General features: G+C 50.5%; 12 protein-coding genes across 12 annotated transcripts; 6 read left to right on the top strand and 6 right to left on the bottom strand.

The window, feature by feature from the left end:
* Positions 1 to 288: 288 nt before the first annotated feature.
* Positions 289 to 6,215, bottom strand: ANOM_002900 (NEDD4 family E3 ubiquitin-protein ligase). The gene is made up of 12 exons (XM_015548157.1): positions 5,970 to 6,215; positions 5,572 to 5,828; positions 5,389 to 5,476; positions 5,162 to 5,327; positions 3,276 to 3,314; positions 3,091 to 3,196; positions 2,901 to 3,034; positions 1,609 to 2,806; positions 1,265 to 1,333; positions 1,065 to 1,202; positions 615 to 1,010; positions 289 to 558 (listed from the first exon to the last, which is right to left on the bottom strand). The coding sequence occupies exons 1-12, from the start codon at positions 6,036 to 6,038 to the stop codon at positions 459 to 461; spliced, it is 2,760 nt and encodes a 919-aa protein (XP_015409003.1). The 5' UTR covers positions 6,039 to 6,215; the 3' UTR covers positions 289 to 458.
* A 418-nt stretch (positions 6,216 to 6,633) lies between these two features.
* ANOM_002899 (vacuolar protein sorting-associated protein 29) lies at positions 6,634 to 7,813 on the bottom strand (the record flags this gene model as incomplete). Its single annotated transcript, XM_015548156.1, has 4 exons — positions 6,634 to 6,996; positions 7,055 to 7,468; positions 7,541 to 7,555; positions 7,614 to 7,813. Coding segments are annotated over 4 exons (639 nt in total), but the record flags the coding sequence as incomplete, so codon positions are not given.
* A 1,209-nt stretch (positions 7,814 to 9,022) lies between these two features.
* Positions 9,023 to 10,536, top strand: ANOM_002898 (alanine--glyoxylate transaminase; the record flags this gene model as incomplete). The annotated part of the gene is made up of 2 exons (XM_015548155.1): positions 9,023 to 9,406; positions 9,465 to 10,536. Coding segments are annotated over 2 exons (1,395 nt in total), but the record flags the coding sequence as incomplete, so codon positions are not given.
* Positions 10,537 to 11,274: 738 nt separating this feature from the next.
* On the bottom strand, positions 11,275 to 13,139 carry nemA (Nem1-Spo7 phosphatase catalytic subunit NEM1; the record flags this gene model as incomplete). The annotated part of the gene is made up of 3 exons (XM_015548154.1): positions 11,275 to 11,423; positions 11,482 to 12,912; positions 12,956 to 13,139. Coding segments are annotated over 3 exons (1,740 nt in total), but the record flags the coding sequence as incomplete, so codon positions are not given.
* Positions 13,140 to 13,685: 546 nt separating this feature from the next.
* ANOM_002896 (translation initiation factor eIF2B subunit beta) lies at positions 13,686 to 15,255 on the top strand (the record flags this gene model as incomplete). The annotated part of the gene is made up of 4 exons (XM_015548153.1): positions 13,686 to 13,783; positions 13,844 to 14,139; positions 14,199 to 15,045; positions 15,108 to 15,255. The coding sequence occupies 4 exons, from the start codon at positions 13,686 to 13,688 to the stop codon at positions 15,178 to 15,180; spliced, it is 1,314 nt and encodes a 437-aa protein (XP_015409025.1). The 3' UTR covers positions 15,181 to 15,255.
* A 123-nt stretch (positions 15,256 to 15,378) lies between these two features.
* rps23 (40S ribosomal protein uS12) lies at positions 15,379 to 16,668 on the bottom strand. Its single transcript, XM_015548152.1, has 3 exons — positions 16,606 to 16,668; positions 16,123 to 16,408; positions 15,379 to 15,937 (listed from the first exon to the last, which is right to left on the bottom strand). Exons 2-3 carry the CDS (start codon positions 16,379 to 16,381, stop codon positions 15,759 to 15,761), a joined length of 438 nt encoding a protein of 145 aa, XP_015409020.1. The 5' UTR covers positions 16,382 to 16,408; positions 16,606 to 16,668; the 3' UTR covers positions 15,379 to 15,758.
* Positions 16,669 to 16,896: 228 nt separating this feature from the next.
* On the top strand, positions 16,897 to 17,661 carry ANOM_002894 (DUF5315 domain-containing protein; the record flags this gene model as incomplete). The annotated part of the gene is made up of 1 exon (XM_015548151.1): positions 16,897 to 17,661. The coding sequence occupies one exon, from the start codon at positions 16,897 to 16,899 to the stop codon at positions 17,659 to 17,661; it is 765 nt and encodes a 254-aa protein (XP_015409019.1).
* A 439-nt stretch (positions 17,662 to 18,100) lies between these two features.
* Positions 18,101 to 18,699, bottom strand: ANOM_002893 (MICOS complex subunit Mic12 family protein; the record flags this gene model as incomplete). Its single annotated transcript, XM_015548150.1, has 2 exons — positions 18,514 to 18,699; positions 18,101 to 18,448 (listed from the first exon to the last, which is right to left on the bottom strand). The coding sequence occupies exons 1-2, from the start codon at positions 18,532 to 18,534 to the stop codon at positions 18,101 to 18,103; spliced, it is 369 nt and encodes a 122-aa protein (XP_015409016.1). The 5' UTR covers positions 18,535 to 18,699.
* Positions 18,700 to 19,113: 414 nt separating this feature from the next.
* On the top strand, positions 19,114 to 19,858 carry ANOM_002892 (mitochondrial 54S ribosomal protein bL17m; the record flags this gene model as incomplete). The annotated part of the gene is made up of 2 exons (XM_015548149.1): positions 19,114 to 19,329; positions 19,490 to 19,858. The coding sequence occupies 2 exons, from the start codon at positions 19,114 to 19,116 to the stop codon at positions 19,856 to 19,858; spliced, it is 585 nt and encodes a 194-aa protein (XP_015409015.1).
* Positions 19,859 to 21,494: 1,636 nt separating this feature from the next.
* On the top strand, positions 21,495 to 22,754 carry ANOM_002891 (sterol methyltransferase; the record flags this gene model as incomplete). Its single annotated transcript, XM_015548148.1, has 3 exons — positions 21,495 to 21,724; positions 21,793 to 22,114; positions 22,179 to 22,754. 3 exons carry the CDS (start codon positions 21,495 to 21,497, stop codon positions 22,752 to 22,754), a joined length of 1,128 nt encoding a protein of 375 aa, XP_015409018.1.
* Positions 22,755 to 23,511: 757 nt separating this feature from the next.
* Positions 23,512 to 25,144, top strand: ANOM_002890 (putative efflux pump antibiotic resistance protein; the record flags this gene model as incomplete). The annotated part of the gene is made up of 3 exons (XM_015548147.1): positions 23,512 to 23,637; positions 23,711 to 24,097; positions 24,155 to 25,144. 3 exons carry the CDS (start codon positions 23,512 to 23,514, stop codon positions 25,142 to 25,144), a joined length of 1,503 nt encoding a protein of 500 aa, XP_015409017.1.
* Positions 25,145 to 26,023: 879 nt separating this feature from the next.
* On the bottom strand, positions 26,024 to 27,133 carry ANOM_002889 (tRNA(Thr) (cytosine(32)-N(3))-methyltransferase; the record flags this gene model as incomplete). The annotated part of the gene is made up of 1 exon (XM_015548146.1): positions 26,024 to 27,133. The coding sequence occupies one exon, from the start codon at positions 27,131 to 27,133 to the stop codon at positions 26,024 to 26,026; it is 1,110 nt and encodes a 369-aa protein (XP_015409023.1).
* Between the last annotated feature and the right edge of the window lie 174 nt (positions 27,134 to 27,307).

Here is a 27,307-nt window from a genome sequence, read left to right as displayed (position 1 = left end):
GTGACAAAAAGGGTCCAAGGACTAAGTCCAATAGTCAAGGACGATGTATCACTTCTCTCCAAAATCAGACCGGTCACATGCGGCCACAGCACAGCACAAACCCTAAAATCGGATACGAAATTTTAGACCTCCTTAATGTAAAGACTCCAGATTCAAGTCAGCTCGTTATCCATAGGACAATAATACAGAATATATACAAAGCCACCACTCTGAAAGTAACGAAAGAATAGAGAAAAAAAATTCATATAGTCTGCTCCAAGCCGCATGCAACAAAATGAAGACCACGAACGAAGGGGGAATATGGGATGCCAAAGGGACACAAGCCGGTGGAGATCACGAACATGCGCATGCGCCCTCTCAATCGCGTTGGTTTGCATGCCGTCCGCGCAGCACGCGGCGGCGGAATTAATATACTCGTATGCAAAATATCTGGTCTCGGAATGGAACAAAAGATGCATCTACTCCTGTCCGAAACCTAACGTCTCCTCCACTGCAATCGAGAGTTTATGCTCAAGTACATCATTGGTCTTATACGGAGGCAGATCAAGACGGTTGAAGCTACAGAGCAGTCAGCTAAGCATTCGCGATTGCCATAGAGCAGAGAAACAACGTACCATGTGTGGGACTTGGGCAGCGCCCCCGGATCGCCAGACTTCTCGATGGTAAACCGTCTGGGTCCGTCGGAACCTTGCAGGTCTTTGAACCCGTTGACCGGGATACGGGAGGTACCGGTGGTGAACTGGAGCAGACGAGACTTTTGTTCCGCATCCCAGGTGCGGACAATCTTCCAGAAGTTCTGGATCACCTCATCCGACTCCTGGTAGCCACGGTAGTCGGTGTGCTTCTTCCAGTCATCAACATCAATGTCTGCAATACCTCCGATCAGCAGCTCCAGTTCGCGCTCATCGAAGACGTTGACCAGATCGGCCGGGATCAGTTCATTGAAGCCGGACATAAAAGCGTTGAACTGTTCCTCCACCCGTTTCACGATCTTCCACTCAGTGACCAACCTGATGCCGTGTTAGCTTTCTCGACTTGCTCGCCGCTTGGAAGCCAAAACTTACTCAACATATTCTCCCTTGTTTTCGTTGGTAACAGGAATATCCCGACCACCCGGCTTGAGATCGATTGTCCGGCGTTCTCCGAACTTCTCGTCATCAACCGCGAAGGTCAACTCTATAATGCCTTCGATATCGTTATCCCTATGGATTATCAGCAGGAGCTCTTGACATATGTCTCGGCACACGGGAAAACAGAAACGTACAAGGTCCAGGTCAGGTTGCGGTGCAGATCTTCGTCAACACCCTCCATATCTTGCAGCGACACCTTCTTCCTGAGCATCATCTTGTAGAACGCTCCAATAAAGAATGAGTCCAGGAAACGGCGGTGGAAAATAGCCAATCCAACAACACGTCCAATGAACTTGAAGTAGTTCAGATGCTCCGGATTACGCCCGAATGAGGATTAATTTGCAGGGTATAATTATCATGTGCGGAGTATTCGAAAAGACAATAGAAGGGGTTAAACATTTCGTGAGAGAGAAGGAAAAAGAATTCACTGGACGACATTAGCATTGGACAATTCTTCGCAATCGACAGGACTACTTACCGGGAGAGACCACCATAATCCAAACCGTCTTCACCGTCAAATTTAATCATCAAGCGCTTCTTCAGATCCGAGGCGCTCTGCCGCATGATCTCGGCATAGGAATCCTCGAAGATGTTGTTACGTCGTACCTTGACATGACATTGTCCGGACATGATTCGCAAAGCGGGTTGTGACCGGAAGTAGATCAGTTTACGTCTAAAGTCACGCTTGTACTGCGGGACGCCTTGATCCAAGGACGATGGCAGACGGGGATCGTCCCAGGTAGTGGTCTTCGTGTTGTGGTCGACGAAGTACACACGCGCAGTATTCGTCAAGCGCATTTCCCAACCACTGGGCAACGGCCCCAGTTGGGATACTGGTTGCTGTTGAATGGTGGTATTGGTGCCGTTGGCATTCTGGCCATACATCCGGATGTACTGCTGTCGGCGTGGATCCACCCATGTTGTGGTGCGAGTGTTGTGGTCGACAAAATAAGGCCGTCCTTCGGGGGTAGTCCGTTGCTCCCATCCTGGCGGAAGCTCGCCAGTGCCGGCGGTGGTCGCTCCGGTAGCCATCATAGACACAGCATTGGCGCTGCCACCGGCCGGCGGGGTCTGAGCCTGTTGCTGGTTCTCCTGCAGGTTGGGTGAACTCGCGCCGGTGCGATCCTCCGGGAGCATGCGACTTTGGTGGGCTCTCCGTTCAAGCTGCATGCTGGCCTCCCGCTGCGTACGTGACGTTTGCTCGTTGTAGTTGTTCGATGGCCGAGTCCAAGTGGTCGTCCGAGTGTTGTGATCCACATAGTATGTCCGCCCCAGATTATCCTCTCGTCGCTCCCAGCCGGCTGGCAACCGTCCTTGGCTATCTTCAAACGAACTGAGATTGGTGCGAGAGCCTTGCTGGGCACTGGGCGGAGGGAGCGTTCCATTGGCAGGTACAACCGTGCTGTTAGGCCGAGTAGTCGATGGGACACGCTGAGGGTGGAGAGATGGATTTGACGCAGTTGCGTCCGCTGGACTTGGGCCGGGAGGTGGCTGCGGAGTCGACGCCGATACTTGAGGCACAAGGCCGCTGGAAGTTGATGGTTGCATATGTGACCGGTGTAAGCCGTTGGCTTGGTTGGTATTGGGTGTGCTTAAGTTGGTGGACAGATTGATAATGAGTTTGCCGTGCACAACAAGATTATCGTTGGATTTCTTCAAGTCTCGAGTGAGCATCTCTATAACGCAGCAAGTGACGATGTCAGTTGGGGCACTTTCACACACGGGACAAACCTTAGAAGATGACGACAGTTGACTCGCAGCCCAACTTACCATCACCGCCCATTTGCAAATCGATCACATCACCGATCCGTACATTGATCACACCGAGGAACCCTTGATCCTTCTTCTTGAACTTCTTCTGATCAAAGATCTGGATGGCAAGGATGCTATCTTCATTTACTCGCCTGGATTATAGGGTTAATCAATATGTGGACGTCTAAACGTGGCCAGGGAGGCATACAGATCAAACATCTCGTTCCAGTAAGGGTTCAATGTCTTCTTGATAACAGAGGTTGTATGGGTTTGTTCGCCCCCCACAGTGGCCACCGCGAACGGATCGGGGAATCCTGTATAGATGAAGGAAGATATCAGTGAAACCTGTAAAGACGATCGTCAATCATTTCAGATCAGATAGGCGGGACATACGGAAGACATCTCGCTTATATAGTCCATCCGCCGCGATAACTAATAAAGAGAGTCAGTTAGCTCTTCGCTCTTTTCCTCTCTCTGGATGAATGACTGATAGTTGTCCCCCATTCCTGGATGTCTTACTTGTAACCCTGAGGTTTGGCTGGCTGCAAGTCATTGATTCGTTAGCACACCCTCGCTTCCAACCACGAGACTACTCTTCTTGCTGTTGACACAATAGAATTTCTTATCCAAAGAAAAAAGGAGTAACGGGAGAAGACTTACGCAGGCAGATTGGAACCCATCCTGTACTGTGGAAAGGGATCTGGCAGTACACGCCTCCGGGTGTTAAACGGCCGATCAGGACAAGCCTAAAAGGTAATTCGCGGCGTGCGCATCCACCACAGACCACAGGCCGCACACTAGACAGGAGTCGAAAGATCGGAAACACAGGTCGGCCGTAGATCGAATGACAGAAGCGGTGGTATGAAGTGGAGAGGGGGGGAGGGGGGTGAAACCGAACAAGATTGATGATTGATGCAACGGAGAAAACTAAAGATGAGTTGAGGTTTGGCGATAACGGGGAGACTAAGCCTGAAGATGGAGGCGCGGGCAACTTTGGGGCTGAGCAAACCAGAGAAGGTCCTGACGTTGCGCTGTACGAACCAATCACCTTGTGACGAGGGGCTTTCTTCCGACCAGTCGAACAAGCGGCGCGCGGTTGATTGACTTGATTCCCGTTTGGCTCGTAGGGACAGTAGCGCGGGTGTGGGCGGATCGTGGCGAAGGAGGGGGAATAATAATAATAATAATTAAAAATTTAAAGAAAAATGAAAAAATAATAGAAAATATTCGAAGGATACTGTCAATATCAGCAATGCATAAATAAACCTTCTCTAAATAATCCTACTAGGTATTCCGAAGATTCCTCGAACCAAAGATCCTATGGGTAATCGTCGTGTAATATTATACTCCGATCCATTCCAATATCCTAGAAATAATACCAGCCAAAAAATACCGGTGACTGAGAGTGACGAGTACTCGGATCCATGTATATTACCTACTGTACGGCTAGTGTTGACAGAGTTCATCCCAGATCAGGGAAGAGGAACAGAAGGTGATAGGATACCTGAACCCTAAGGTGTCCAGGCCGGCGGCTAGCCCAAGAAATCCACAGGCCATGACGCCAAAAGCAGCAACCCCGCGTGCTTTAGTTTCCATTCAACTGGAAGAAACGTTTCGCCCGTAGCCCAAGCCAAGCATTTAGTGGCTGTCTCGTAAGGCAACAAAATTCATCCCTCTATTTTTATATTGACTTTGGTACTATGTAACTATGTACTATACCACGTCTCCTCAATCTTTACCCCCTTAATGTTGTCGTTAGGAGCATAACTCGGATATGACGACTAGTCATAGACAGTGGGGCACACGACTTTGGTTTACTCATTACCTACCAGCGTTTATCGCCTGGGTTGAATCCTGAACGTCACAGTCACCTCGTACATACTGCCTAGCTTCGTACACATCGTATCCACACATACCCACTCACACACATGTGAAAAAAAAATAAGAGAGAGACAACATGGTGTTTTCCATTGACCCTCAGGATATGCTTTCAAAACTGACGATGATCGTAACAAATTTAAAATAAAGATATAGAAACCCTAGTAGAATATGGGTGATATCATAGAAACAAGCGGAATCCATCCATCCTACCGGTTGCCAGATGGTTATCATACAGTACATCCCATCCCCAACTCCAAAGTATTCTCCATGAAATCAGAGAAACCTCACGATTTATCGATTTAATGTGGACGTGTTCGGCCGTATTCCTCTTTCACTCGACTCGTTCGAGCTCGCTTGCTCTTGTCTGCGAAATATGCGCCCTCGGCGTGGCGGCATACGTTGCATGCATTTAGTACGGTGCATAGCCCCGACCCGACCACCACGATAGCCTCCCCGGTAGCCTCCCCGAGGGGGGTAACCGCCACGGAAGAAACCCCGGCCTCGGAAGCCACCTCGTCCGCGGCCTCGACTCATACCGGGCAAGTTGGTACGCTTGGGGACAACCTGCGTGCGTGTTAGGGGGGGGAAACGGCACAGGGCACAAGGGGTAGACAGGGGTACCAACCTTTAGGTTCCGGCCACGGAAAACACTCTCATTTAGAACAAGTGCCTGGGCAACCAAGCTAGGTTCTGCGAACTCTACATAGGCGTACCTGTACCACAAGCGTCAGCATTCGCAACCGGTGTGGGATCCATACGGGCAAAGGCGGGGAGAAAAGTTCCAGAGGCTGGCAAAGCGATAACGCACCCTTTCGGCTGACCCGTGAACTTATCCAGGAGAATAGTAACACGATTTATTGAGCCACAGCTCTGGAAATGCGCCTGAATCTCCTCCGGGGAAGCACCGTAATCAACGTTGCCGACGAAAATACTCCGCGCATCGATCTCTTCCTTGTCTTCCCGCAGGTTCTCGGACTGTTGATCAAGGGTGGCTTGCATCTCGCGCAACTTCGCCGCCTCGGATTCCATTTCGGCTACCCGTCTCTTCATCGCCGCAATCTCTTCCTACAAGCGAGACCACCGTGTTAGTTCAACTGATACAAGAGAAATAAACAAGGTGATAAAGCCAAGACGATACAGAAACACCAGAATTGAGCTTCCGGTCTTCAATCGAGCTTGAGCTTCCGCATGAAGGAACACCCGTACCTCATCATCAGCCCCCTCCTCCTGATGCTGCAGGCGCTCATCTTTGACCTCGTTCTCTTCAGGATTCATTCTGGAAGTAATCGTGTGATGCCTCCTCTCTTGTATGTTCGACCCGCGGAGTCAAGGAAAAACTCAAGTTGTCACGGCACCTCCCCGACTGCTAGCGGAGCGGAGTGGAGCAAGAGCTCTGGGAAAATAAAATATCCGACAAATGCAAAGCTTTAAAGATTGAAGTAAAGGAAATCTAGATTAAAAGGATCGAAGAGGTAAATAGAATGACCAGCAACCGGTGATTGGAGGTAGAAGACCCGTCGTAGTAGGTCGCAAATGGTTATGCTCGTGTTTGATCGACGCCGAAGTCACTGCTGCTCTTTCCGGTTAGCGACTTTTGTCATCTGAACCTTCACGGGCAACGAACTTCACCCAAATCCAGTCCCGACTTTCTGGCGCAAAAACAAAGATGGCTCGCCTTTGTCTTCCATTTAGTCTTCAGAACTAATTAACTACTTTCGCTAATTCTATTTTTAATTTCATTCTTATTTTTTCATCTCGATGCTTTGTAGAAAAAGAAAATAAAACAATGCTACCATACAACACCCTGAAGTCAGGTGGCTTGCAAGTATTCAGCATTATGGAGCTTCATAGATTAATCCGGTTCAAGTATTTTACAGTTATTGGGGTAACAGAAGGATCAGATACGGGCAACCGATACTTCATCTGGGTTTTAAAGTACATTATCAGGAGGAAACCAATCCATGCAACTCGTACGGGACCGCAAAACTTCGTCCATCATCAAATTCGGAGCAGACGCCAGTTGGGAAACCTTGGTAAATTCAAGTCACATACAATTAGGAGGTCGTGATCGTGGCTGTTTCTATGACGTATATACAAGCAAATATTACGAAGCGTTAACTCATGATGGAACGGTGTTCTTGCGGAAGGAGACCTTTTCGACCGCGACGGTTTCAGCGCCATTGGCGTCCGTCTTGAGTTGGTAGACATACAACACAAGTACGTCACCTTGAATCTGTAGAAGGTTCAGTATGGGAGAAAGAGTGGCATAGAGATATTGGGCCTCGACTCACGTCCATGAGACAAAAGCTAGGCGTTGGTTCCTCTCCTTCCGGCCAATACCTGGTACTCAGAGCGCCCGTTGCACTTCCCGGAGTGATAAAGAATCTTCCCTCCATCTCAAAAGCATCAAAGCGGTGCGCACCACCCCAGAGTAATATATCAACATCCATCTGGCGCGCGGCGATAAGCAGGGCTTCGGCGTCACCTGGCGGGATGATGGTGTGGCCATGTGTAAGACCGATCCGGAGGCTCCCGTGGGTCACCACTTTTGATAGAGGTAGATTGGGAGAGTCGACATCGAAATCACCCTTGACCAGTTGCAGATCGGGAGCGATACCACGGAGGAATTCAAATGTACTTCGGTCCGTCAGGTTGCCCAGACAGAGGATCTGGCCGATCTTGCCTGGCGTTAAGAGTTTCCGAAACTGCGACAGTTAGTCGGGATCGGTTTGCACAGTGAATTGTTGCCGATTGACGGGCGATTGAGTGGCGCGCACCTTGGCTGGAAGATCCTAGAGATGGCATATCAGCGAATTGAGGGTAGAAGAAGGGAAGAGACATATTCATTACCGGGGCTCGATCAGGGATAAAGAGGTCACCAATGACCAGAACAAGACGCGACGTCATCCTGGAGAGAGGAACTTGCGACTCAACAGCCCATTCCAAAGAAACTTGTGCCTAGGAGACAAAGTAGTTACCTGCAAACGTACAGGATAATCGGGGCCGCCGGCGAACTAGTAGTTAAGGTTACGTATGGTTATCTGGTGCTCCGTCGACTCGATGGAGCTTCGCGGGGAAAGCTTACTGCCGCCTGACACCGATGCCGCGGTCCTTGAGCCCTAAGCCCTATATCTATGACAAGGATGGTTAGTCTGATACTTTTATCAGCCATATATCACGCTTTACCATCTTTGGGCTAGCCTATTCAGGTACTCCGTCCATGATCATACTTTTGATTATCATCGGTAATTGATGCCGTGCTGATCGACTTACCATCTCTCACTCTACTCCGTACTGAGTGGGCCAGACACACTGCGTATGATTTGATACTATGACCGGGGTGCTTACTTGTTCTTGGCGATATCCCTTAGCCACAACTGGGTTGTTGAATCATTGCAGATGTCATGTTGTCCCACCAGTATACAATCTACTGCGTTGTTTCGAGTCGTCCCCTCGCGTATGAGTTTGTGTTAGTCCTAGGTACATGGATAACCTTTGCTAGATGCTACTGTCTGACCACTGACCTTTCTGCGAAGCCTTTGGGGAAAGTCCTAGCGATTCGAGACTTGACTAACTCCGGAGATATCCATATGTCATGAACCTTGACAGAGATACTGGAGTCCAAACCTCAGATACAGTCTCACCGTAGTTAGTTTGTGCCTATTGTTTGGGCCAAATACACAGAGTATGCAGTTGTGTTGTTATGTTGGTTTCTTCCAGTATCATTAGGTGTCCTACGAATGTGATATATCAGAACTATATGTTCTATAACTACGTATACACAGTCATGATTGACAAATATATAATGCCGCCGACTCTCCGCAGTGTATGGGTACCAACACTCTAAAACCGGGATGCAACAATGGACGATGATGTTTTCCTTCCAGCCCGAGTTCCCATTACTCGATAGATAGATGATAGATGACTCAATTGCAGCTCGCATCCCCCATCCCAACAAAAAAGTCATCCGGGGATCCCAAAGGTTCTCCGCAGTGCGGAGGTAAACGTACGGAAGGCTCCGCCCGCAGCCTGTAATTCCATTCCGGCCGATAGAAAAGGAGGGAAGGGGAAAAAAGGGTTAATAATCTGAAAAATTTTATAGATCCATTGCCCTATTTAAAGATCCCTTTCAGGACGTTTTCTTTCACATCTTCATCTTCTATTCAGTATACTCTAGGGATACTTGGGATATACCACAGCATCTACCAATAACAATTGATCCCGATTGATCCTCTTTGGGCTCCGGCGATCCCCGACTTTTGTCCCCTCACTCCTTGCGATCACGTTCACTTTCTTCGACGACCCCGCGGATTCTCGGCGTTGAGAGCCGAACTTTCGGAAAAGCTGGCGAGCACACGAACGACGCAGCGGCTTAGTCTGATTTCCAGGCACCTGGATCAGCGTCTACCGTTGCCCGGCCTTAATACCCCCTTCTCGACCGAGAGAGACTCCCAATCTCCCGACGATATCGAATATAAACCCCTCGATCGCACCGATCTCTCGTCCACTCTTCCTTCTGCAACCTCTTCGCAACCAGAATCTCCCTCGCCCAACATGTCGTCCCAAGCCCCTCACCCCACCTTGCTGATTCCCGGACCCATCGAGTTCGACGATGCTGTCCTTCAGTCCATGGCCCACTATGCGTGAGTCTCCCGGTGGTCCCGTAACCCATTGACCCCTCCATACTGATGCTTTTGGTAGTGAGAGCCACGTTGCCCCCGGCTTTGTCAAGACCTTCGGAGAGACATTGACCTTGGTGCGCAAGCTCTTCCAGTCCACCAACCCCGCCGCCCAGCCCTTCGTCATCTCCGGTAGCGGAACCCTCGGTTGGGACGTCGTTGCCTCCAGCTTGGTCGAGAAGGGAGAGAATGCTCTCGTCCTGCACACCGGCTACTTCGCCGACTCCTTTGCCAAGTGCTTGGAAACCTACGGTGCGAACGCCACACAGCTCAAGGCACCCATTGGGGAGCGCCCTTCGTTCGAGGAGATCGAGCAGGCCCTGAAGGAGAAGCCCTACAAGATCATCACCGTCACCCACGTCGACACCTCGACCGGTGTGCTCAGCGACATCAAGCGCATTGCCGAGATCGTTCGCCGCGTCAGCCCCAACACCCTGGTTGTTGTTGATGGCGTCTGCAGTGTCGGCTGCGAGGAGATCGCCTTCGATGCCTGGGATATCGACGTGGTCCTGACCGCCAGCCAGAAGGCCATCGGTTGCCCCCCAGGCCTCAGCATCCTGATGGCCTCCTCCCGCGCCCTCGACGTCTTCAAGAACCGCCAGTCTCCCCCCGCTTCATACTACGCCTCCATCGGCAACTGGCTTCCCATCATGCAGAACTACGAGAACCTCAAGCCCTCCTACTTCGCTACCCCACCCACCCAGCTGGTCCACGCCCTGCACACCACCCTGTCCCAGATCACCTCCCGGCCCATGGCTGAGCGCTTCGCCGTGCACGCCCAGGCTTCCGACCGTGTCAAGGCCGCTGTTGCTGAGCTCGGCCTGAAGCAGCTGGCCGCGAAGCCAGAGAACCAGGCCCACGCCATGACAGCCATCTGGCTGCCCGAGGGTCTCACCCCACCAGATGTGCTCCCGGGACTGCTGAAGCGGGGCGTCATCTTTGCAGCGGGCCTGCATAAGGAGGCTGCGACCAAGTACATCCGCTTCGGACACATGGGCGTCAGTGTCTCCGATCCTGCCCGCAAGGATGTTGACAACGCCATTGCCGCTCTGAAGGAAGCCATGGCCGAAGCCAAGCAGGCCAAGGGACTGTAAATGATGATACCTTCTATATGTCACGAACTTAAGTAGAAATGAATAAAAAACGTTAATTTACCACTTTAAGAGTATTTCGGGGGCTTTATCCGATCTCAATGTAGATTAGTATCCTAATTGATGTAAACCCACAGTAACCCCAGCCCCTCATGAATGCGTCCGATTCAATATATGGAAGCTCACTGCTCCTGTTCCACCGACCAATAGGATGATGCTCCGAGTTAGCGGTAGTGCTCCCGGTTGCAAACAAGACATTGGATCCATTACATAGTAGTGACAGTACCGAATTGTTAGGGTAACTTGAATACCGATCCATTAGACGCCGTCCATGTTGAAATGGGCTTATATATAAGGACTAGTGGCTCCGATTTCATACAACCACCAGAGGGCACACAAAAAATATGATAATGATATGTATAGTGATGATCCTGACTCGTAACATCCGTCCAACTCGAGAGAGAGAAAGAAATAGGAACAATAACAATAGAACAGGGAAGTGAAGAAGAGGGGGGAAATTACAAGAACATAAAGTAGGGGTGACAATGATAAGTGAAAAGAGGAGGGCATGAAGTGGTAATGCTACTGGCACTTATGATGCTGGCCAGTTGTCTTTACAGTCACATCACAACGGCTATGGATGCATTATAAAACTTCCACCAGGTTGTATACGCGCGGTGCTTCATAGGACTTTTTTTTATTGTTCCATGAATTCTATTTGGGAGCCCATGTCCATCCCCTCCTAGGCTATGCTTCTGTTTCCCCTCTACGTAACGCCAAAAACGCACGTACGTCGGTCACATATTGCAAAGCTTCTAGCAGAGGAACGAGATGGAGGAGGCCGTTATCCGTTGGGTCGTTGATCCAGCCCTCAATGGGAATCGCATTATCTAGACAGAATCAGTGATCATGCTGGCCGTGATGGCTCTCAATCGCCAGTGGACGAACCTTCGTGAAAAATATAACTCATAGGACTGTTATCCAAGATCATCACTTTGCTCAAGTCAGGCTCCACCGAGCTCAGGTCCTTGATATAGGCACCATTCCGGAAAGTACAATGCTGGCGGTAATACCGCGCATGGAAGTACTTTCGCTCTTGCTCCAGCCAGTCGATCACGGGGTCGGCGTATTCTTGAACACTGGCAGTGAATATAACCAGCTTATACCATTTACAGATCTTGCGCAGAAATTCATCACAATGGGGTCGTTTGTGCACATAATACAGGATGGGGTGTTGCGGTCCTAACGTCGTCGGCGGTGCCCCCGGGCTGAGAGCAGTCGTCATTGGCGCGGCCAGTTTAACCTCAACCATGTGGCCGCTGGACATGCGTCCTCCTTTGGCCAGTGAGTGGATGAGGGTTTCATCCAAATCAAGGATCAAGGTCTTTTGAGGAGCCCTATGCGCGCGCGAAGTGGCAGCGTAGGATGGCAAACGGGGTGGGATCAGCGGCCGAGGAGGCACAGGCGAATGAGGGTACCTTGTGGCCTTGTGAATAGATGAAGACGTTGGCGATTTCAAGCTATCTGGATTTACAGCCCCGGTTTCTGACGGTTGATCGAGGTCCACACTCTGTGATCGGCGCTGCCTTTGTCGCTTTAGAGCTTCTTCGTTATGGAGCTTGATCCGTATGGAACGGCGAGGAGTGCTCTCATCCGACATCTGGTCCGACTTGGAGGATTTGGCTTTCGAAGATCGATTTTTGTTACCTGGAGAGCCCCTGAGGGCCTTCCGATCACCCTCAGATTCAGAAGCGCTCGAGGCAATAGAATCTCGTGACCTGTGGCTTTTCAATTTTCGCGTGGAGCCCTGCCGTCGTCTACTTTCCGTCCGTTTGACGTCTTTCGCCGACGTGCTTGCGCTGCTGGCAGAGGAACCGAACAGAAATCGCCCCAACTTCCTCGCAGGAGCTATGGGGGAATATCGCCCGTCATCCTCACGAAAGCATTGGATGGCAAATATACCGGGTGTGGCCAAAGTGGACAAGATGAACTTGATTGCTTCGGCAACTGCGTCGAAAAACCGCTGTGCAACAAGACCTAGTGTACTTTTGGTAGCGAATGACCCGTCCTTTTGAAGCCCTCGTATCAGTGGTGATTTCTCATCGAACGTAAGACCAAACTGGTCCTCTTCATGTGTTAACCCAGAACCATCATCGCTACTCTTCTCAAAAGCGTCTGCCGAATGGAAGTCGTGGCTGCTGTAAGACCGGAGTTTAGAGAGATCTGCCGGTGCAGTTACTGGTGGGATATCTCCTTGCGAACGTGATCTCTGACGGTTACGGCTTGAGTGGGAGGATTGGCCAATGACTCGGGACGAAAGTATGTTCAACGAGTTCATCTTCCAACACGGCCCACGGGTGTCCGGGCTGGCGCAGCTATCTAAGGGAGAACGTGCTAGTTAGCACGCATGTAGTGTAGGCACAACAATGTCGGACATGGCTCGAGATAAGGCAGCATTGAGATTGCAGTGGGATACAGAAGATGCTTATACGAACCTCAATGCGCCAGTTGACAACCCGTGTCTCAGAACCACGCTTATACCAGCTCTGTTCGATGAAGCGATAGCCGGCGGGTAAACCAGGTCCCAGTCGTGTCGGCCGGGGAGGTTCTAGGAGAAAAGAAGATACGGAAAGGAAGGAAAAACCGATACAAAGGCACAGCCTCTCAGCTAGGAACACAAAGCGGTCTAGTAGCCGGAGACGACAGAGAGGTGTGTGGGGAGAGACTCTCATACATACTCCAGGTTCAGAAGTGGTCTGCTGTCAGGCCGTCCCGGGATTAGTCCCAGATGCCAACAGCACGTTGGGCCGAGCGGCAGCTCTAAGCGGCGGGCAAAAACTCCCTCCGTCACATCCCACCAAACGCCAAAGAACATCCCTCTTTCCTCCTCACTTTTTAGCGCTGCCCCTCAACCACCGGTGTTATTTGTCTCCAAACATCAAGTGAGTTGGCGATCCTCTGATTTATCTACACTTGGGTTATTTAGAGTCGCATATATATATTTCACCATCCGTTCTTGGGATATATGTATAGAAACTGAAATTACCGTGTGCGGCCATGACTCAATCTGCTAACCATTGTACATAGACTCCAAGGAATACCCTGTCTCCAATACGCAGCGCTATCCACGCAAAGAAGTATCCACACAAACTATGCCATCCACATCTGTGGCTTTGACGCCAGGGTTGGCGTCTTTTCTCCGGTCGTTGAAGACCAATCCGATTGACACATCTATCGATAATCTGATCTCGTGCGTCTCACCGTCATCTCACACCTCGCATGTTCGCTATGTATATTAATGAACGTCCAGACTCCTCAAGCGAAGACAAATTCGTCACTCCCGATCATGCGCTACCGCGACCGCTTACCTTCTCCTTCGTGTCATCTCGGCCTGTCGCACATCAGATGCAGCTAAGCTTATTGAGCGGGTCCAGAGTGTGGGAAGGCGGCTGATGGCTGCGCAACCGAAGGAAATGGTAGTTGGTAACATCGTCCGGCGCGTGTTGGGCCTGATCCGGGATGAAGCCGAAGACGACAGGGAAGCCGACTTCAACCTGAGTGAAGCAGGCTCCGAGAGCCAGCCTCAAACGCCCCGTGCCTTGGATGGTTAGCACTCGCCATCCCGCATTATCTGTGATTTAAAGGCGCTAACAATTGGATAATAGATCCTTCTGAATATTCATCTGGCCGTTTCGAAGGCTCGGACCGAGGATCTTCTCGACCACCGTTGTCGCAGCCCGCACCGATCTCCATGTTCAGTCTACTTTCACACCCGGAGCCCGAAACGTCGCTTCCCGGCACTCCTGCATCGGCTTCCCCATCCGGAAGATTGCTGGGGCACGCACAAAGCAAGGACATTCGTGCCGAAGTTCTCGAAGGTGTCAATGAGATCATCGATGAATTGGGTCAAGTAGATGACCAGATTGCGGCCTATGCCCTCGACCATATTCACTCCAACGAGATCATCCTCACCCATACATCGTCCACTACCGTCCAGAAGTTCTTGCTGAAAGCTGCTGCCAAGCGGAAGTTCACCGTGATTCACGCCGAATCCTACCCCAACAACCACGAAGCGACCCATGCCACCGTCAGCGGCAACAGTACTGGCGATGAAGAGATCCTGAGCACTGAATCCTTCCAAAAGCCTCTGATCGCTCTGGGTATCACCGTCATCCTGATCCCGGATTCTGCTGTGTTCGCGCTCATGTCCCGAGTCAACAAGGTCATCTTGGGCACACATTCCGTTCTTGCCAATGGTGGGCTGGTTGCCTCCGCAGGTACTCGGGTTATTGCTCGCGCAGCAAAGGTTCACCAGACCCCTGTGGTGGTTGTGAGCGGCGTATACAAGCTTAGCCCCGTTTATCCGTTCGACTTCGACTCGCTGATCGAATATGGCGACTCCAGCAACGTTATCAGCTACGAGGATGGTGACTTGGTGGATCAGATTGACGTTCAAAATCCTCTGTACGACTACGTCCCGGCAGAGTTGATCGACCTTTATATCACCAATTTGTGGGTTCCCATGGTTCATGTATTCTTGTCTAGCCGAGCTAACTATGGACGTTCTTTCACAGGGGAGGTCACGCTCCGTCTTATCTTTACCGTATTGTGTCCGACCACTATCGCAAGGAGGATATCAGCTTTTAAGCATCTGGTTGAAGAGAAGAAAAAAATGACGAAAAATGAAAAAGGAATTGGTATTAGAAAAGCATGGCTACACACCGGCGTAAGGATTGTAATAGACAAAATATGAGGGACGATACCCACCGGGATAACACAAGGACTCGTGGAAGACACGTAGTTAACCCTAAATGGAATAGTTATGAATCAAGATCATATGATATGGATCATGCGATAAGATCAATTAGATGATGAACATTGTATCCGGATGTTCCAGCCTAAAACCCAAAATATATTATTGTGAATATCGTTACGGACATTTCAAGCACCCAATTCATACTACAGCGGCTAAAAGGAGACGGAGGATTGAAGTTTGAGACTTGATATTTTAGGGCCCTTCCCAAAGAAATAAATCATGGCGCCATCTTTTATAAGTATATCAATCGTAGTAGCTGCAATTTGTTTGCAGGGTCATCCGTCCTGAACCATAATTTCCAGACCAGACCATAGACTGAAGATAGATCCCATCGTAGTAATCTTCCAATGTTCCATGGAATGGGCCCTTTCCCATCGTTCCCGCTGCAATCGTTCGTTTGCGCAATCCTCTAAGAACGGGGCTTCTCCTTCTTCTCCTTCCAGAGGGCGAGCAGGGAGACACCGGAGACCTTGACGACCTTGAAACGGACACCGGGAATATCACCCTTGGCCTTACCCTTACGACCGAAACCGGCAAGGAGAACCTCGTCGTTCTCATCGATGAAGTTAAGACAACCGTCGTTGGGGACTGCGAGTTGAACCGTTAGCACAATCTGAACCATATCCTTCCATGCGTGCCGTTTTCCTTCGAATTCCATCCAAGCCCCCCATCTCCAGCACATCCACCATCCCAACATCACCAGACAATCCTCATTTTCCGTATTTGCAGCACATGGGCATAACTGTAGGAGAGAAAAAAAGAGGGCTACCCACCGAAAGCAGCGACCTTCTTGCCGTTCTTGATCAACTGGACCTTGACACACTTGCGAATAGCGGAGTTGGGCTGCTTGGCCTCAACACCGACCTTTTCGAGGACGATACCCTTGGCGTGAGAAGCACCACCGAAGGGAGAGGACTTGTAGGCTGTACCGAGCAGGCGCTTCTTGTAGTGAAGATCGGCCCAACGGTTCTCACGGCGGGTGTTCGCGAGCTTGCGCGCGGCGTTAAGACCACGAGGCTGTCCCTTACCCATCTTGGCGGATTATGTTCGAAGGACGGTCTGTAGAAGAGAAATGCGTTAGATCTTGCTGTGGCAATCTGAGGCTTGGTGCTTTCGTGATGTGTGGAGGGGACGTGGATTTCAAATGTACATGGCCGGGGCGGTGGAAAATCAAAAAATCAAATCATTCGGTGGCAAACGAAAGTCCCTAGACACGAATATATTTCATCAAAAAATGGCAGCAACAATATACATACCGACTGATATAGATTGCCGAAAGGCCTGATGGGGATGGTTGTCGAGAGTCGAAGGGTTCCTTTCACGGCCGGCGGTGTCGCTGAAGGCTCACCAAAATGTTCTGCTGTGCGCGCTCCGCCCTAATCGGCCGCTAAGCGAGGCACGGGATCGGAATAACTCCCGCCGGCCTCCGATATCGATAAGCCCCTTATCAGTGACGGTCCAGCATTGATGTATGCGGAGATTAAGCTCCCTCTTTGCTTACGGCTGTCAATTGGAGCTTGTTCTGTTCTAGTTCGCCTGTGAACATCATGGATATAGCTCCAAAATTGGAGAATCTGAGGAAAATCCCCTCTGCGCGTCTGCCTCCCCCGGTCCTCTTTCAAGGTCCACCGACTTCCCAGAATGGATCTAGCATCTCTCTCACACCTGCGGTGCCCCCTGTTTCTCCGAGTGGAGGGGTTCAGCGTCCTGCACTGCAGCGGAATCGTTCCTCTCGCAATCCCGGTGGCCTCGAGACTCCAGGTTCTCTTTCGCCCTTTCTATCGCGTACCCAGTCCAAAGGCGAAGTAGATCGCTCGGACGCCATCTGGCAAGAAATGCAAAATGCCTTGTCAGAGGTCGAGCTGAGCGCGGTAGCTAGTGGACACGTTTTTGGCGAGAAGCACTCTGAAGCCCTTGAAGACCTGCGAACGAAACAGCTGAAGCTTGCGCAAGCCTGGGCTCGAAGCGAAGCTGACGAGGTAGTTGATCCGAAGAATGCAGCTAGCAAGAGTCAGTCAAGACCGAGGGTATCCTCTCGAGCCACAAGTCCCTCGGGAGAGCCACCCGCACCAGACGATGCCTCCCAGAGGAACCTAGACGAGGAAACAGAAAAGGACATTCTTCTGGCGCGTGAGAGGCGTGAAGCGAATGATCGCTACTTCGACCGGGTCAACAACGGTGTATTGGATGTGGTAGCTAAGCTTGAGGAGGTTGCTCAAGCTATGCGGGCCGTGGAGAGGGAGAGCAGAGACATCTGGAGTGACAATGAAAGCATAACCACAGAGACCGCATCAACGGCTAACACCGGATGAAACTGTCAGGCGCCTTATGAGTATTGATCATCAGTGGACGTCGCGCAAGGTTTCCAGCCTTGTGGCTATGGTCTACATGCCATGCTGACTGACAGTCGACGTATACATTCCATCAATTCCAACAGTGCTCTGCATAGGTGGGGTTACTACCACGCACGTGGCAATGGGAATTCTATCGTCCTGATTGTGTGATGACCACAAGAAACCACCTGCAATTTGCATGACCTGCGGTATTGTGAGAAGAAGGCCGTGGCCATTATTTGCGTATAAAAATGCAACATTGTCATTCGATGCAGGGAAAATGGTAAGGTTGGACCGACAAGGAAAATAATAATACATGAGAAACGCTAGTCAATGACAGACAAGGAAAGGGTATCTGGACATATCTGCTCGCCAACGTCGAGCAACTCCAATGAACATGTACTCAGCCAAATTGAACCTACTCCTTCTTTACAAGCCTCAGCACAGACTTCCATCCTTCCCGCGCCGTTTCTCGCATGTCATCCCACCGACTTTCGTTTGCCTTTTTGGCCAGCTTTTCCACTTCTTGGTTCCAGTGATGCTTCAGCAAGTCCTCCATAGTAGGCCGTTCTGGCTCCGTTGTTTTCTTCTCTAGTCGGGCGCTATCTCTCGGGGCTAGTCGGCGATCGTAGGCGCCTGTAGGTGAAGATAACCAATTTAGAGCTTGAGTCTGTTGACGTATAGCATCACGTTGTTCCAGGCGAATAGACCGATGTACTTGAACTGTTAAATATAAGGCGGTTGTAGTTAAGGCAAATCCGCTGAACTATTTCTCATATTAACTGATAGTTCGGCGCATGCCTTTGAGTCGGGGAGGGGGTTGCCACTTACAAACCCAGCGAAGAAGCCCATATCTGCTTCTTTGTTTTATGAAGTAAACTGATTCTCTAAAGGATAGTGAACTCTTTCCGACTGCTGGCAGACAGGTGGGGGAGGAAGCTCTTCGGTGCCGGCCGAAAGAACAGCAGTCGCGATTCGGAGATAGCAAAGTGGCGACTCAATACCCGTTTATCAATGCGGAGAGATATGGAGAGTCCAATATAGTCCAAACCAAGAGGAAAATGGGTGAAATTGAAAAAGGCAGGCTTGTCTGCTTGTCTAGATGAAAGAAACAAAACTGCAAGTATGGGGAGTTTCTGTTGCGCGGATCGGGAATGCCATTCGAGCACTCCGATTGGCTGCCGCGGAGGAACGAATCTTTCCACCGGTCCTGGCAGATGCTCCAGCATAACGCCTGTGAACTGCAACTTCATCTTACTATCGCCCACCTCCAAATTTCGCCTTTCTCCCCTCTCACCGGTCCTTCGGCTTGCTGTAGGAACAGACCCACGACTTTTTCTACAGCACACATCTTCGTCATCCACCAATTGCCACCGCAAAGAGAACCAAAAAACAACCGATTAAAAACACCTTCCGCATACACCTATCACAATGGCCGGTGGTGCAGCCAAGTATCGCCATCTCAGCCGCAAGTCATCGCACAGACAGGCCCTTCTTCGCAACTTGGTCACCTCTCTCTTCAAACATGAGTCGATCACAACAACATGGCCCAAGGCCAAGGAGGCGCAACGGCTGGCTGAGAAGTTGATCACATTGGGCAAGAAGAACACAGAAGCGAGCCGGAGACAGGCTTTGTCGGTTTTCTATGTATGTGGGATTTTGGTTCTTCATCTTTCTATACTTCCGCATCGAGGGAACCTGCTTAAAGGACGGGATGAATGTTGCATGTCAACTTTCTCCTTGATTGATCTTTGATTTATCTTGAGGGTGTCGGTTTTTGTTGCTATTGGTACTAATCGGATCACAGACTCCTCATGATCTCCTTCCTAAGCTCTTTGGACCCCTTCGGGAACGCTACGCCGAGCGTCCCGGCGGCTACACTCGAGTATTACGTGTCGAGCCCAAGAAAGACGACCAAGCACCTAGCGCCATCCTGGAACTCGTTGACGGATCCAAGGATATACGGTTCGCGATGACGGCACGCACCGTCGCCAGGCAACGGTCTCAGGGTCTGGACACTCTCAATGAACTGACACGGTTGAACGTACAGAAGGTGACGCGGTTCCGAAAAGACGGCGTTGACGACTTGGAGCGGGAGATTAAGAAGTTGGAGCTTGACGGCCGGAAGGAAGAGAAGGCTCAGAAAGCTCAGGCGAAAGGAGAATCGAAGCAATAGATGCATATAAAACAACCCTGTTGAATCAGGGTAGGGTTGCCAAAGGCTCGGCGAATGGGGCACCGGATCGCAGCGACCTGAGTCCATCTGGTGCTTCTGTATCTGTACATTTTTTCCTCCATGGTCTCATGTCTTTACCAGTTGGTCTTTATGATCGTGTAATTTTAGCTGTTGTTTTCTGGATACAGAAATGGGCTTCCGCTTATTCATAGACTGTCACTGTTTATCCTGCAACTAGGTACGTGATGTAGCTTGGATCACGCTGTTAGCATGAGGAATAGGTTAAGGGTACACTGTGGGCATCCTCTGATGACGGTCTTCATCCGGCATGGTTGCCTGATTATCGCCTGAGTAGCCTGACTGCATCAGTCATCACACTTGCGGATCCAGAAGAACGACCAAGAAATCCTTGTACTTTGACTTTCTTTCAGAATGTCTGTTCATAGAGATGAATTTCTGAGAGTTCACGGTGTCCTGCAACTCTTGGAACTATCGTTGACCATCGCGATTTCATGGAGATTTCGACTGACAAAAACACCTTACTGAGCCGCAAGTATGCATTAGATCCGAGATATATATTAAGAACCCTTCATGTATGGTGTATTCCACTCTGTGAATTTTGTTTGATTTCTCATGACCAACTAATATAGCCAGCTGAGAGCATTCGTTGCTGATATTGAAAGCAATATCGAATTCGAAGCTAACTGAGCTACCGTTGATGACTGATAGCCTCGCTTAGAGATGGGGTACTGAGTAGTTTGTTATGATAATTCCCACATCCAAGAACTAGATTGGCATTTCCCAGTCAAAGATCTGTGCTAACTGTCTTACATAGCCAGTGATTTCTCATCCTGCCTCTAAGCAACGGCCTTCCTGTTGCCCAGGGTCCCGCGGAGTCCAGCCAGTGCTTGATGGTTGTAGGGGTCGGGTCAAATACGGCATATACGGGTTGCTCACCGGCCAAAAGCTGGGCCGAGGTGGCCTGATATTTGTGGAGTCAGCATCCGATATGAATTCTCATCTTTGAAGGGATCTTTCATAAAGCATGGCAGCACAATGAAGTGCATGTTGGTGCTCTGGACCAATGGAAGACATGTGCAGACTAGTATAAGTCTTGGGCACTCCACTACCATTCCTTTACTCCTGGTGGAGTATGTGTTCTGTCGGCAGGTTATCCCAGGGGCTTGGAAAGCACAGTTTCCAATTGGCCTCCACCAGCATACAGATATAGCGTGGAAGTCTGTGTAGAACATGGCTGGAATAATGTACTACTGTCAGGTACCCACTACTTTACCCCAGCTGTGACCCACTTTGGCGCATTATCTGAAATACGATGCCGATACGATGCCAGTAAAGCCTTTAATTGGCTCACGCTCTTATATGAGTAAGCGGTCCCTGAGCCCTAGTTGTCGTATAGAGCGTATACGATAATGGCTGTTGTCGAAGGTATCTATGCAACGAACATGAGTTTCTACTGCTATAAAGATCTGTTGCTGTCTTGCCTCAGCGATTTGTTCCTTTTCATACCACAACAGTTGTCCAAGCACATCTCTCCTTCTAACGAATTTCTCTCCCTATCTTAAGGCGTTCGCTTTCAAAGCCCTTCCTGCACAACATCGACTACTGGCATCTCACAATGGCCGTTGCCCTGCAAGATGACCCCGACCTTGCATTAACCAAGGCCATGCATGGAAAGTCGGCAGAAGAGAAGAATGCCTTCTTCGCCATGCTCAAAAAGAACAACGCGGCCCATCGGGAGATCACAAACGAATATGTGCGGCGCTGGAGGACCGAAAAGGGCATCGACGGCACGACTGACGAGGCCCGAAAGGAGAGAACGTCTGAGTACATGGGTGTGGTCAACAAGTGAGTGACCTTGTTTCCTGCTGCGGTGCACTTCAAACCGTTGTTCGCTGACTAGTTGGCCGGCACAGCTACTACGACCTTGCGACTGACTTTTATGAAGAAGCATGGGCACAGTCATTCCATTTCTGTCGATTCACTGTCGGCGAACCGTTCCTCCAGGCTTTGGCGCGCCACGAGCATTACCTGGCATATAAATTGGGCATCAAGCGGGGAATGGAGGTTCTGGATGTTGGATGTGGCGTTGGGGGTCCAGCGAGAGAGATTGCTCGATTCACTGGGTGCCAGGTGGTTGGAGTCAACAATAATGGGTATCAGATTGCACGCGCAACACGACATACGCAGAAGGCAGGCCTGGAGGATCAGGTGTCCTTTGTCAAGGGTGATTTCATGGTAGGCATGATGAAGCCATATTTCACAATTATAAGAATTTTTGTCTCACTGACTGTCAACTTAGCATCTTGATTTCCCAGATAATACTTTCGATGCAGTCTATGTCATCGAAGCCACAGTCCATGCCCCAAGCCTTCAAAAAGTATATGAACAGATCTTCCGCGTTCTCAAGCCAGGTGGCCGCTTTGGTGTATATGAATGGGTCATGACGGATCGTTTCGATGAATCTAATCCTAAGCATCGTGCTATTCGACTGGGGATTGAGCGCGGCAATGGCATTGTTAACATGCGTACTCAAGATGAGGCCGCCGAAGCTATCCAAGCAGCGGGGTTCGTTCTCGAACATGAAGAAGACCTAGCAGCCCGGCCAGATCCTATTCCATGGTACTACCCTATTGCAGGGGAGCTGCGGCACGCACGAAGCCTCTGGGATCTACTCACTGTTTTGCGCATGACGAAGGTCGGACGAGGAGCGATGGGTTACCTGCTATGGGCGCTGGAAAGTCTGCGGCTGGCCCCATCTGGAACATCCGAAACAGCCACCGAGCTCGCCGGCGGTGGTGACAATCTTGTCGAGGGTGGTAGGCTTGGCCTTTTCACCCCGATGTATTTCATGATTGGGCGGAAACCGGATCTCTAGGCTTGGATTTCGGAGCCTAATGCGGAGTACAGGGTGTTGCATATGTTACGAATGTTACTAGTAATTGGAAATATTTGCCAGTCAATATCACTTCGTTTCCCTAATACTACTATCTAGCTGAACAAAGAGTCATATGGGGCTTGCATTTGCTTGTCTGGTATAAGCACTAGGGATATAGCAAAGATAGCAGACCCCGGAATTCCTTAACCGGCCAGCACTAGGAAGATATTCTCACATACCTGGTTACCCATAGCACATGGAATAGTTCCAAGCTTCGTTGCCCAAACTTGGCGGAATATCAGTGTCTTATCAATCGGCTGTGGTATCCCGCAGACTGTGACTAGTCTAGCCCTAACATCATGGTTTAGCGCAGGAATACCCCACCCCTAGAAGTATATCTAGTAGATTAACTAGAATATGAACTGATGCTGGTTAAGTTTGCCGTATTCTAAGTTTATCGGAAAAATCTGCAACGAAAATCAGATAAGATAAAAGGTTACATCCAAGCTACTTACTGTTTTCGGTCACGACGTAAGCACTCTGGAATGCAACATCCGACATGTCCGACAATCCCTTCTTCACTTTTCTCTTCAAAGATAATTACATGTCAATCCACTTGACATTGAAAGACCCAAAATCATGGGGTAACTGAAAAAACGCAATTTAAAAACAAAACATTGGCATTCGCGGTGTTTAGATCTACTTAGTTCAGTCCATATACATCTCTGGCAACATATTTGCAGTGATCCTCGCGAATATGACGGCTGAACCTAAAGAGATCCCACAGGGGGCTGCTGTGGAGGCAGGCCGGGACCAAAACTATGCGGCTATAGTCGACTATGAAGCCGAAGCTAAGCTCAATGGACTCAGAGAAGCACATGGTGTAATCGCACCCACACCCTATTAACCATCCTCGATGATGCGAATGGCTAATTTTGGTGCCACTCGCTGTTTAGGCCACCTGGGATAGCCCAGATGATCCCCATAACCCATATAACTGGTCGCTTACCCGCAAAGTCTCCATTGCCCTCGTGGTGTCCTGCGGTCAACTGGCCACTCTCATGTCGACCAGTATGATGGCTGCGGCATTGAACCAGATTGCAGAGGACGTGGGCCTGAGCATTTCCGTCACGCAGATCTGCTTCTCAATCTTTCTTCTTGGCTTGGCGTTTGGACCCTTTCTCGTCGCTGCCTTGTCCGAGATATATGGCCGGAAATTTGTCTGGTTGACTTCCAATGTCTGGTACATCCTTTGGAACTCACTCTGTCCCGTTGGAAACAACGCAGGACTGATGATGACCGGGCGGTTTCTTGCAGGCTGCGGAGCAAGCGCTGGTGTCACGGTGAGTGCCTGCTTGTAAAGACTCTCCGTGAAACAAGATAGCTGACAAAGAACACAGCTAACAGCACCTATCATGGCGGACATGTTCCATGCCAAAGACCGTGGAAAGTCTCTGGCACTGGCCACCCTCATCCCGTATCTGGGACCAGCACTAGGGCCAATAATGGGAGGGCTAGCCTCACAGCACATCCACTGGCACTGGCTCTTCTGGATCCTGTCCTCATTCGAGGCGCTTGTCACCGTCCTCGGCGCATTCATCCTAAAAGAATCATACACGCCAACCCTCTTGCGCCGCAAGGCAAGAGCGCAGAACCCGAACCTATACCCCGAGAACAGCCCCCTGACGCAGCAATTCTACATCGACCTCTTCGCCCAACTCCGAAAGAACATCTACCGTCCCCTGCACCTCCTTCTCACCCGCCCCATCATCCAGTTCCTGGCCATCGTCTACGGCCTCGACTTCGGCATCTACGTCCTCATGCTCTCCACCTACGCCAACCTCTGGATCGACCGCTACCACGAATCCGAAACCATCTCCAGCCTAAACTACCTCGCCATCGCCATCGGCACCACCATCGGCGCCCAAGCCGGCGGCCACCTGATGGACTACATCTTCCGGCGCATGCGCGACCGCCCCGGCGCCATCGTCACCCCGGAGTTCCGCATCCCCTACATGATCCCCAGCGTGCTGCTGATCCCCATCGGCCTCGTCTGGTACGGCTGGTCCGCCGAGCACCGCATCTCGTGGGTCGTCGTCGATATCGGCGCCGCAATCTTCACCGCCGGCTGCTTCATGGTCGGCCAGGGCATGCTGGCCTATCTGCTGGACGAGTTCGCGCATGCCGCCTCCGCCAACGCCGCCACCAGGATGCTGTCCAATATCCTCGGCTTTGCCTTCCCCATCTTTGCGCCCAGCTTGTATGACCGGCTGGGGTTTGGGTGGGGGAATACTCTACTCGCTTTGCTTTATCTGGGGCTGGGCGTGCCCATTCCCTTCGTGCTTTGGTTTTGGGGCCCGAGGATTAGGGCTATCGGGAAGGAGGTTTAATTTGGGGGGGGGGGTTAGGTCTAATAAAAAAGAGTGAGAGTAGTATACTATATAATGTTAATGATCTTCTTTAAACGGTCACCCGGTCACTCTCTATGGCTCTTCGTGTATGGAGTATATATACACTGTATAGTTCGGGGATACTAGATGCATACCCGAGAGGCAGAGCTGAGGTATCTCCGTTTGAGATCTCCCTTAGATTCTTTGTTCAAATTTACAATATGGCACATAGGCACGCAAGGAATATAGAGGTGAGGGGTTGTTAATTGCCGTACTCGAGATCTACTTAGGGTTTATAGTGGGCTAGATTGAATAGACGGCGGTAGCGAAAAAAAAGAGCACAGGACACAGGGGCTCAATTTCGACTACGATCGTGGTAATGGAAATGTACTAAGGAGATGCCCTCCAGTAGCATTTATCCGGACTAAGCCCATGGGCGTCTGCGCCTATACGAGTTGTCATGCTTGTATCGAGTTTATATGTTCAGTTGTCATACTCTAGACAAATTCGGTCAAATTCTAGCAAGTTTATCGGGCTGGTATCCTGACATCTATAGATACATGCATATATCATCATAACATCGTGAAGTACTCTATGAGCGGAGCTTTTCTAGCAAACATGTCGTCCATGGTGGTGCATAGTGCTAAGCCAGCTGTAGTCGAGGGTCTCCGCAAGACCTGACAAGATTGCGTGCGGAGGCATCGAATATCTTCTCGTGACACGTTGTGCAAGCTGATAGGCCCTTCAAACCCAGTACTCTGGGATTCCCAAGCCAATCGGTCCTGAATTGAGTTGCCTGGACCAGCAGCGCCAAATCGGAGGCGAATGCAAGGCGCATTGCAGTAAGCTGTATGCTTAAGTATTTTCAATAAACCCCGATCACGACTCGCTCTTTTCGCCGTTCTCTGCAACAGCCTTCTCGCGCTTCTCGAAGTGCCCCTGGATCCAGCAACGGTACATCTTCAGTTTCTTCTGGCGGTTGACCACCAACCGCCGGTCATATGCCAAGGCGTGTATTTTGAAAGCACCGTCATTCTCGCCGGTAACGGCCTTTTCACCTTCGGCCTTCTCCGGGAGACCCTTCTCGGGTGTCCACCGACCCCACATTTCTTCCAGCTCATCTCTATCAAAGAAGAACACACGAGTGCCGTCTCCACGTACGTAAAAGTTCTCATCCAAATACCGACCCTTCTTGAATCGAACCTGAGCCAAGTCGCCCCGCCCGTAGTCACGGAACAAGACCTTACCACCGGGCTTCAGGACCCGGTAGATATTGCGAAGGGCCTTTTCCCACTGGTTCGGGTTGAGGGCGGAGAAAATGAAGATCAAAACCACGACGTCAACCGATTCCTCCGTCAACCCTGGAGGAAGAGAGTCGTTGTTCTCATCGGGTTCGGCAGCGACATCCCACACGTCCGCAGTGATGTGCTTCGGGTTATAGTGCTCGCTCTCCCGTATAACCTTGACGGCATATTTCGAAAAGTCGCACGCATGGACCATGAGTTCCTCGTTCGCATTGTTGTTGATCAACGGGAATGCCGTGTTTCCAGCGCCTGCGCCCACCTCCAGAACGACCTTCTTTCCTGCATCGGGGCGGGTAACCTCTTCTAAGATAGGAAACTCCTGCTGCAACCACTTGCGATCCTTGAAGAAGTTGGCTGTGTTATTCTTATAAAACAGGTTCCACCATTTGGCGGGGTCTGCGTTGAAACGGAACTTGTCGAAGTCCGATGCGGGCGACTCGCGCTGCTTGGCGTATTGGACTTCTGCGAAGGCTAAAAATTCGTCGTCGGGTTCGACGTGATCCCAGGCATTGAACTCGAAGACGTCGTCGCCTTGTTCCAGGTAGCGAGAACCGAATTGAAAGGGATCACTGCGTTTGAGATTGTTGGAGGGGTCGTGCGAACGATGCGGGGCAATCATGGGAGGTTGAACCTCTTGGGTGACTTTGATAATGTCATCGTAGGAGTGAGCGTTATCTGGAGCCATCTTCCTCAAGACTGAAAAGAACGGTATGCGGCTCAACGAGGGAATACAAAATAGACCGCGATCAATGGAGGGGAAAGAAATGGTGTTGCGGAGAAGAAGAAAAAAGATCTGGTGGGGAAAAGAAAAAAAACCCCCATTCCTGCCTCAGGCGCCATCCGTATCAGTGGATCCCCG

The sequence above is a fragment of the Aspergillus nomiae genome, assembly GCF_001204775.2.
Source record: "Aspergillus nomiae NRRL 13137 chromosome Unknown contig00061, whole genome shotgun sequence".
In the NCBI taxonomy this organism is placed as follows: Eukaryota; Fungi; Ascomycota; class Eurotiomycetes; order Eurotiales; family Aspergillaceae; genus Aspergillus; species Aspergillus nomiae.
The sequence above is the reverse complement of the archived record's forward strand: the minus strand, read 5'-3'. Positions and strand labels throughout refer to the sequence as shown.